Raw genomic sequence first — 9,639 nt, 5'->3', positions numbered from 1 at the left:
CTGTGGGTTTGGGGCTTTCGGCTCACATGCATGTTCATTAATGATCTCTGCTAAAGCAAACTAATATATTACTTGGGAAACTGAACAGAGATGTACTATTATGTATCATGTAAATATTGTTCTTACACGGATCTTAGATAGATCCCGTGTTTATCTTATCTATGGGCTACTTTTCTAGTTAGCAATATACAAAAACTCATTCATTCTGTACTTGTATCTGAATAAAAAAATGACACTTGCCTCTGACTGTCTGTCAAGTTGGTACATGAGACAAATCCTCGCTTTTCAGGGATATGCCAACGCAGTTGCTCAAAAGCTGAAAGTCTATAAATAGTCTTTGTATATCTGCAGTAACGTATCAGATCATTAGCAAACCTTTGTATTACCATAGAGATTAAGAGAAAGAAAAAGATGAGGTTCGACAAAGAGTTGAGGTCAAAAATGGTACCAGAATGGCAAGGAGCTTACATGGAATACACATCCCTCAAATCCATCCTTGAAGATCTTAAGCATTTCAAATTCAAAACCCCACTCCAACATTCTCACCCCCACCATCATCATCATGGTGGAGTTGCTGCAGTCTACAGAACCTTCAGTGGTCTAGTAATTGATCGCACCATCCCTACCATCACCAACTCTAAAACCACCACTGATACTACTTCCAAGACTACTGCAACTACTACTACTACGACCACAACAAATCGGCATCACCATCACCATGGATTATTTCATCATGAAGAAGAACCAGTCATTTTAGTTCGTCAAATCATGCACCAAAAAGATGATCATGACCTAGAAAAAGGAATGCTGAGTCATCCGGATGTCCATCATGAGAAATATGAGACTAAGTTCCTGATGTCGGATGAAGAAGGAGGAGAATATGAACTAAAATTCTTCAAAAGACTTGATGAGGAATTCAACAAAGTAAATAACTTTTACAAAGACAAGGTTGATAAGGTTATGAATGAAGCTGCCGTGTTGACCAAACAAATGGATGCATTGATTGCTTTTAGGGTTAAAATTGACGATCCCGATCAAGCAAAGTTTGAACACCTCTGTAATGAAATTGCTGAATCTGCAGCCAGATTCTCTGTCTCTTCAGAAACCTCTATCCCCCACAGTACTGGTAAGTAATCTCCAATATTTCTTGTTCATATGCTGGAATAACAGTAATGTCGTGCAGATTAGTATTCAATACACTGATTATGAGTAAGATTTAAGACTGCATAAAAAGCCCCCTCCTTATTAAGTTTATGAAATTGTAATAGAATTTCACAACTCTACATAACAAATGTGCAGAAATGGTGCATATGGAAGTCATAGAAGAAAGCATTGGACCAAGCAGCCACGGAAGTTATTCAGATGAAAATGAAACAAGCAATTTTGATGATACTGATCTCGATGAATCTAATATACAGCCAACTGATAACAACAGCCGTGGAGGAGAAAGAGAGGGGCGGAAAAAATTGAAGACTGAAATACCAGCTCATATGGAAATCCTGAACAGTGTTAAGATCAATGAAACACTCGGTCCGCGAGCAACTATAAAACGAATCATCAGTTTTAAGAACGGAAATAGTGGAGGGTTAATCAGTTTCAGAAAACGGAATCTAAAGAGAGTTGAGGAACAACTCAAGACTGCAATTATCCATTTCTATCACAAACTTCAACTTTTAAAGAGCTATAGCTTTATGAACCTCTTGGCCTTTTCCAAGACCATGAAGAGATATGACAAGGTATCTTTCTGTTTCCCATTCAACTAAGAAATAAAAAATTATTCTTTAGTACATCTGAAATTGATTTGATGACCATTTTGTTGCAGATAACTGAAAGACATGCATCAAAAATATATCTGAATATGGTGGATAACTCCTACATCGGCAGCTCTGATGATGTAATTTTTATTTTCCATTACTGGTGACAAATCTTATATAGCAATACTAATTGAATTGTGTAGTTAACTCATAAAGGGGTTTTATTGTTAAACTTAATTACAGGTTACTAGGCTCATGGACAGGGTAGAGGATTCATTTACCAAACACTTCTCCAAGTCAAACCGTAGTAAAGGCATGAACATCTTGAGATCGAAAAAGAAGAAAGACAAACATACAACAACATTTACCTCTGGTAAAATGATTTACAAAAACAAAAACTTCTTTTGCTTTTGTACATAAATTTGTTGTGGAATTTGCACTTTCTTATCTATGATTTCTTTTTTCCAGGTTTCTTTATGGGCTGCACAATCTCTCTTCTAATATGCCTAATTTTGGTCATAAATGTAAGAAATCTCATTAGAAAAGAGGGCAGTGCTAATTATATGGAAACCATGTTTCCACTCTACAGGTTAGTTATCCCTAACAGCCAAAGTCACCTCATCAAATGCTATAATTAGCTTTTAGGTTTTCAATTCATAACAATGATGTTTCACTGAAAGACTAATTTCATCATTTGTTTGAATTTTCCTTGCAGTTTATTTGGGTTTCTTGTCCTACACGCGCTCCTGTATTCAGCAAATATCTACTTTTGGCAACGTTATCAAATCAATTATGCATTCATATTTGGTTTCAAAAAAGGAACAGAGTTGGGACACAGAGAAGTTTTTCTGTTAAGTACAATTCTTGCAACGGTTTCACTGGCCAGTGTGCTCGCCAACCTAGACATGGAAATGGATATAAGCACAAGCAAATACAAAGCTCTCACTGAACTACTTCCTCTAGCATTAGTTTCTGTAAGAGCTTTATTTCCTAAACTATCAACTTATGATGCTATTGTTCTTAATTTATGATACCATTATTTTAACTATTATATGATTTCTTGGTTTCACAGGTTATAGTTCTCATAACAGTTTGCCCTTTCAATATCGTGTATCGTTCTAGTCGTGTCTACCTACTGCGAACTGCATTCCGTTGTATCAGTGCTCCTTTGTACACGGTAAAGAATGAAAACATTTCTTATAGTAAAAAATCATGACTAGAAAAAACTTTGCACTATTGAATAAAAGCAATTTTCGTTAAATTCTCATCTCAATCTCTTTTTTATTCTGTCGATTGAGCAGGTCACTCTATCAGATTTTATGTTGGCTGATCAGCTGAGTAGTCAGGTGTGTTAGCTGGTTTAAATCTTCTAATATACCTGTTTGTGTGTGTCTGAGCCTTTACGTTCTCAATTTGAGACAGCTAATTAACATGGATTCCTTTGTTCTTTTGGTCTACTAGGGCCAAGCTCTTAGAAGTGTTGCGTTCTACATCTGCTACTATGCTTCAGGTGATTACAAAGTGAGGGAGACCAAATGCAAATCAGACGTTGTTTATAACTCATTCTACATCATGTTAGCTGCATTCCCATTTTGGCTACGGGCATTACAGGTTAGTATCCTTTTCTCACTTGAGGCTAAATTAAGATCTACGTTGCGTAAAACTTACCTTAACTAGACATTCAAAACCCACTGTTTCATCCATGGGTTCAAATCTATCCAAGGTTTTATGTGTATCTTTAAAAGGATCCATGAATTAATACCCAATCCTAAACGACTGATCTTTTAATTTTATTTCTTTGTAGTGTTTTCGGCGATACTTTGAAGAGAAAGATCCAATGCAGGGACCTAATGGGTTCAAATACTTAAGTATCGTTCTCGCAGTCAGCCTGACAACAGCTTACAGTAAGCATAACACAACACTACTATTGGTATTGGCTTGGATCAGTGCAATCATTGCAGCTGTTACTGCAATATATTGGGATCTCGTTCTAGATTGGGGACTACTACGAAGGAATTCAAAGAATCCATGGTTAAGAGACAAACTTCTAGTTTCACAGAAAAGTATTTACTACGTAGCCATGGTAATGGATGTGGTGCTGAGATTTGCCTGGCTTCAAACAGTATTAAACATTCAAGTTTCTTTCTTACACAAGGAAGCAATGGTTGCCCTTGTCGCGTGCCTAGAGATTTTCCGTCGCGGTGTATGGAATTTCTTCAGGTACTTTTTATGTTTTTAAATTCATCTGACTTAATGTTTGGCCAAAACAACTGTAATTCTTTTGCACTCATGTTCCTGGAGTAGAAATTTTGCTTATGGGTTCTAACTAATGATGAAATTTGTTATTCTCAGGATAGAGAATGAACATGTAAATAACGTCGGCAAGTTTCGTGCGTTCACAACTGTACCTCTCCCTTTCATCTATGATGAAGACGAAGAGGAAGATAAAGATGAGTAGCCGACCCTCATACCCAAGAGCTTCTTACGCCGTGATCAAGGGATACTAGTGGTTCCCTCTGATAGCAATAAAGAAGCTCAAGAATGACTGGTCGTGAATCAACAAAAATGTGCAGAATCTAAGAAAGATGTGATAGTAATTAGTGCCTCAAGGATGTGTTTCTAGTTGTGTGTGCAAATGAGTTCAATGTGCATTTTCGTAGACGTCGGCAAGTTTCGTGCATTCACAAATGTACCTCTCCCTTTCAACAATGATGACGATGAGGAGGAAGATAAAGATGAGTAGCCAACCCTCAAACCAAGAGCTTCTTACGCCATGATCAAGGGATACTACTATTTCCCTCTGATAGCAATCAAGAAGGTCAAGAATGACTAGGTCATGAATCAACAAAAGTGTGCAGAATCTGTAAAAGATGTGATAAATTAGTGTCTTAAGGATGTGTTCTTAGTTGTATGTGCAAATGAGTTACATGTGCATTTTTGTAAATCTGTTTTCAATAACTGAATTTCTTCAATCCCTTGTCAAAAGTTCTAGTAAACTGAAATATTGGTGCAAGCATTTTCAAATCTATTCATGCTGTCAGCGTAATTAGCACACTAATATATTCTATAGGAACACATGTAGGAGTATCGAGCCAAAATCCAACCACACCTAGAACTTCTAAGCTGGCCATAATCTAACCACATCAAAGTCTCCTACCAGAAAGTAGCAAAGTTTTAACCTATATGTATTAGTTGCCCTCTAAATGGAAATACCCGTTAAGGCGTTAACATCAACCAGAGAATAAACCAGGGATCATCGTTTCAAAAGTTTAGATGATTTATGAAACTCCTATCGTACTAAGTTTACCAGAAAACGAGAGCCAAGTGGATGAATTACTCTAACAACTGGAAATTTGTAATTTAGAAAAGAGACGTAAAAGGTAATGCAGAAGGATTCAAGTAAACCGATGGATTCAGCATAGCTGCTACTGCGAGCATGTCATATTAATTGGAAGACACCAAATTGAAGGACACTGCTGAAAGTTCATCTAATAATATCATATTCTGCTGCAAAGATAAACGCTATCACTTAGTTTATATTCTACTGAGACAACATGCTATCACTTGGTTTATATTCTACTAAGACAAACACAATAGTAAGTAATATCGATCATTAAATATACACTCTACCAATTCAAGTCCAGAGAAGTATCAACCACAACTTTAAGCACAGTGTAACTAACCTCGAAAAACCAGTGTCAAATTCTGGCCTGTTGCAGCGTATCAATCTCAACAGCTATGTCTCTGCTAGCTTTAGCATCAACAAGGCTACAACCTCCTAAAAAAAAAAAAAAATAACTTTTATAACCTCTGTCTACAACGAATGAGTCGAATCAGTGAGCATAGAAACTATACCTTCAAGTTAAAACCATCATCTTCCATGAACCAAGATGTTCTATGGCACCAAAGGAAAAACGAATACTGGGCACCAGTCTTCCCATAGTTAAGACTAATCCTCAACAGGAGAGCAAATTCAGCTTCAAGGGTAAATCCTCGCTGCAGTCAACTCAAGAAAAGTGAAGCACACTAAATGACAGTAATTAAAAAAATAATACTGTAACTATACAACTGATGTCTGATGATAATCAGGATACGAGAAAACAAGAGAACAGATACACGCACCAAATCTACTGGACAAAAAAAACAAGAAAACAGATAATCAGGATATAAGAGTTCAAGTTGTAACGAGAATGAATTACACCAACATATCACTGCACAAGGTGTAGGGTGTAGGCCTTAACTGAAAACCAATACCCGAGTTTCTACGCAAAGGGAAGCATTGGCACTTGAAAAATTGTTGATAATAACAAGTGATTCAGTAAAAGATGTCATTTGGTTACCTCTCTTCTTTTAACAGTAATATACAAAACCTTGCAGCGCAGGGGCCAGTCACTAGTACAATAAAAACTAAGAAACTACGGATAATTGCTAGTCACTAACGAACTACATATAACAGCTATTCATTAAAATTGACGATTGACCGATAGGTCACACCAGCACCCCACCCTGCTGGAATGACATTTAATGCTACAAGCATCTCCCCCTTAGAGGACTTAAGACGTAGAGATAATGGACCTCTCAGTGCGGAACCTGAATTTAACTTCCATACAGCACCCCACAACTGCTGCATTGGTCGCCAATCAGCCGAAGCTGAACTATCTTGAAGATCGATAGTAGCAATATCGCCATCTCCGTCTTCATATTCAACCAATGTAGCAAAATAGTAAGGGTTTGAACCACCATCAACCTGAAACACAATATTTGTGCCTGGATAGTTGCATTCTACTCTACAGGCCAGATAAGAAATCTAGTCAATACCCAGTACTAAAAAAAACATTTGGAATATATGTAGCAGGCAAGAGTGCAATCCAGCAACCATCATAATCCTAATATTTATGTACTTGTGATCAGGGATTTTTAAGAAACAAAACATTATAACAAACATACCGTTGATATTGTATCTGCAGAACGCCAGCACTGCGCAATTGTTGCTCTTGGCCAGAAATGGCCATGGCTCCAAAGGCTGTACCGCTCAAATCAAAATGGGTTGATTCTGAACAACCTGGGCACTCGTCTGTAATCGCTACAGTTACTGGATTTCCTGAACATGATGAATGTCCCGAACATTTTACCTATATTAGATATCCAATAAAATTTACAAACCTAATTAGTGATTCAGCATTATGATTAAGATTGACAAAAAATGGTGATATACTGAAGAACTGGTCTAAGATCATTATGTATTCATACATCACCTGATAACAGCTACCACAACCTTTTCCAGACTTATAAAGAGAAGGGCCACCGGCTGATATCATTGAAGAGAAAGGTGGTCGCCCTACTGCATTCCCGTAACCACAAGCACCACCTACGTACGAACACACAAAAGACAATCTTTACCACCATCACTATTTATTAACACTACTCATCAAATGTACATTATCTATTCTCTAATTGTTAAAACGGTAAGCAGGCTTTCAATTTTACCAGGAACCAATTTTTATTTGGTGTATAATTGTATACGGGGAAATGTTAAATCAATGTCTCTACGGTGACTTACCATCACTACCAGCACCATTTGGATCTCCGTACCACGTAGCTACGGGTAATCCTGGTGTTATGGAACCACCACCAGAACCACCTCCAGAACCACCACCAGAACTGCCACCTAACAACACATTTAAGATTGACAGTGTAAACAAACAAGAAAGGAAGTCATTAATGAATGAACACCGAAGAGTTCAAAGAGAAAAGATGGTAAAGCTACAATACTGGTGAAACATCTTAAGAGCAGCCATGATTAACAACTAGCAGAAAGAAAAATCTTAATCATAAAATTCCTTTCACGGGAAAATGACCAATATGCCAACACCAGCACCACCATTACCAACACAACAACCCGCCACACATGCTACCAGACCACCACCCATAATCCCCGCCAGTGCTAACCACCACCACTACCACTAGTACTAATCTAGCACTTCATACCTGCTACCACATCACCACCCACCACCACCACCAGTACTAACCACCACCACCACCACCACCGAGTTTGTTTAGAAGAACATGGATAATCTACAATCTACATACCTTGTGGTTGTTTTTTGTTGTTGTTCTTCCAGAGTACGCAACCCAATATGATTAAGAACATTACACCGAGTATCACACTTATCCGAATCAAAACTCTCCTTTTCTCATTTTCCGACCTGAAACATACATAATATTCATCAACATTCAATTTTCTAGTCTGATGCTAGTGTTCTAACAAACTCTAATTAGTAGGAAATAAAACCAGAAAAACGACGATACAGCAGAAAACTTCAAAAAATTAGAGAGAAACAGGTTTATGTTCACTGAGTCAATTTATCAAACAGTTGAAACACTACGATTAGAAAACTACTTACTGAGATGAGTCGTCGTCATCTGAGTATGAATTTGTCATTCCCGCGAAATGTAGGTCCAGAAAGTGAGAGATTAGAGGAGAATCACAAGCATTGATGTGTGAATCTAAGCTCAAATGGTAACAGCTGAAGAAGAAGAAGAGGTGGTGGTAGGATTAGGAGTAAACTGAAAAGGGGGGAAATGTGGAAGAGATGAAAACCTAACATTCGTGATATTTTTATTATTTATTTTCTGCTTTATTGGAATCCGCATCTATTACTCCCTCAGTCAGTCTCTCTGTAGAACTTGAATTTCAACCGCGTAACTGTTTACTTGGAAAGTAAAATTTGGAGTTAGCATGTTTGTTTTTGCTGACTCGTCTGTGGATTTGATTGGGCCCCAGTTAGATGTCAGCCTGTTTGTTTTTTTCTTTAGTCTGATTTAATTCGATCTGAGTCTAATCTAACGCCTGACTCGAATTCGATTGAATCAGTCAATATACTACCCCTGATTTAAGGGAACAATCATTGGCTAATATTTTTGAGTCAGAACTGATACAAAAAAAACAAACATATAAGTCAGTTCCAGTGGAATCAGGTGCTTTCAATCAGATCCAGACGAGTCAGAAAAAAATAAACAAGGTGTTAATTAAAAGTTGAAAAACTATTACCAATAAAAAAGGTCGTGCAAAAAAACAAAAAGTTAACTAAAAGCTAGTTTCTAAAGATTGTAGAATGATGTTTTTAGAAGAAAGAAAATCTATTTTACGTGAATTTGGGATTGACAATTGTTTCACACCAAAAACAGAAGGCAGAAGCAAAAATGTTGTGCTTCACTGAAAGTTACATTATTGGTTTATAGAAATAGTTTTGAAACATAGCCAAACTAACTTATTGCTTATTAACTTCTAGAAATCAAAAGGTCTCTTCCAAATGTACATCCAAATAAACAGACTTAATATGAGACCGGTTGTTGCTCAAATAGTTTTTGGTAGGTGGTTCGATCTAGATTAAAGTTTGAATCCCTACTCTCGCCCTTCGATGGCCTGAAAAACAGTGTAGGAAAATGTCGATGAGTTTTATAAACAATCCTATTAAAGGGGCGGCGGATTCCATTAGAGGGGCGGTAGTGAATAGGACAAAAAGGATCACTACACGGTAATTCGAAGTGTCCCTTATAAAAAAAACTAAAAATGACTAATTAATCCTTACATAGTTTAGTGTTAATAAACTAGTTTAGTGTTGATAATCTAGTTTAGTTTTGATAATCAAATTTCACTTATATTAACTCTAAAACAAATCAAAATCAGATTTTTAGAGTTAAAAAAAAAGTTTAGAGGAGAAGAAAAGAAAAACTTTTGTGATATTTGTGAAACCCTAGATTTTGATTCACTCAACCAAAATGAGTGATTCCAGTGACAAATTTTAGATGGGTAAATCTCTAAATTAGTTCTCATTAGCTTTTTGTCGCTCAAAATTATCTAACGTACGTAAAAAAAATCGAA

General features: G+C 36.8%; 2 protein-coding genes across 2 annotated transcripts; one reads left to right on the top strand and one right to left on the bottom strand.

Moving 5' to 3' along the window:
* The first annotated feature begins 441 nt into the window (after positions 1–441).
* Positions 442–4,578, top strand: LOC113360218 (phosphate transporter PHO1 homolog 5-like). Its single transcript, XM_026603751.1, has 11 exons — positions 442–1,126; positions 1,300–1,736; positions 1,823–1,894; positions 1,998–2,127; positions 2,223–2,343; positions 2,470–2,728; positions 2,827–2,931; positions 3,056–3,100; positions 3,216–3,365; positions 3,559–3,974; positions 4,107–4,578. Exons 1-11 carry the CDS (start codon positions 442–444, stop codon positions 4,210–4,212), a joined length of 2,526 nt encoding a protein of 841 aa, XP_026459536.1. The 3' UTR covers positions 4,213–4,578.
* A 1,490-nt stretch (positions 4,579–6,068) lies between these two features.
* LOC113357804 (expansin-B18-like) lies at positions 6,069–8,370 on the bottom strand. The gene is made up of 6 exons (XM_026601264.1): positions 8,159–8,370; positions 7,845–7,960; positions 7,315–7,422; positions 7,010–7,122; positions 6,702–6,886; positions 6,069–6,541 (listed from the first exon to the last, which is right to left on the bottom strand). The coding sequence occupies exons 1-6, from the start codon at positions 8,194–8,196 to the stop codon at positions 6,211–6,213; spliced, it is 891 nt and encodes a 296-aa protein (XP_026457049.1). The 5' UTR covers positions 8,197–8,370; the 3' UTR covers positions 6,069–6,210.
* Positions 8,371–9,639: the final 1,269 nt, after the last annotated feature.

Source organism: Papaver somniferum, chromosome 3 (assembly GCF_003573695.1).
Source record: "Papaver somniferum cultivar HN1 chromosome 3, ASM357369v1, whole genome shotgun sequence".
Lineage (NCBI taxonomy): Eukaryota > Viridiplantae > Streptophyta > Magnoliopsida > Ranunculales > Papaveraceae > Papaver > Papaver somniferum.
Note: the sequence above shows the minus strand (reverse complement) of the source record. Positions and strands in the feature narration are given on the sequence as shown.

What these genes read in the sequence shown, in the direction of transcription:
- LOC113360218 (XM_026603751.1), top strand. Translation starts at nt 442, where the DNA reads ATGGTACCAGAATGGCAAGGAGCTTACATGGAATACACATCCCTCAAA. An exon ending in CCATGAAGAGATATGACAAG is followed by an intron (nt 1,737 to 1,822) that starts GTATCTTTCTGT and finishes ATTTTGTTGCAG; the next exon opens with ATAACTGAAAGACATGCATC. An exon ending in TTTGGCTACGGGCATTACAG is followed by an intron (nt 3,366 to 3,558) that starts GTTAGTATCCTT and finishes ATTTCTTTGTAG; the next exon opens with TGTTTTCGGCGATACTTTGA.
- LOC113357804 (XM_026601264.1), bottom strand. Translation starts at nt 8,196, where the DNA reads ATGACAAATTCATACTCAGATGACGACGACTCATCTCA. An exon ending in GATGACGACGACTCATCTCA is followed by an intron (nt 7,961 to 8,158) that starts GTAAGTAGTTTT and finishes TGTATGTTTCAG; the next exon opens with GTCGGAAAATGAGAAAAGGA. An exon ending in AAATGGTGCTGGTAGTGATG is followed by an intron (nt 7,123 to 7,314) that starts GTAAGTCACCGT and finishes GTTCGTACGTAG; the next exon opens with GTGGTGCTTGTGGTTACGGG.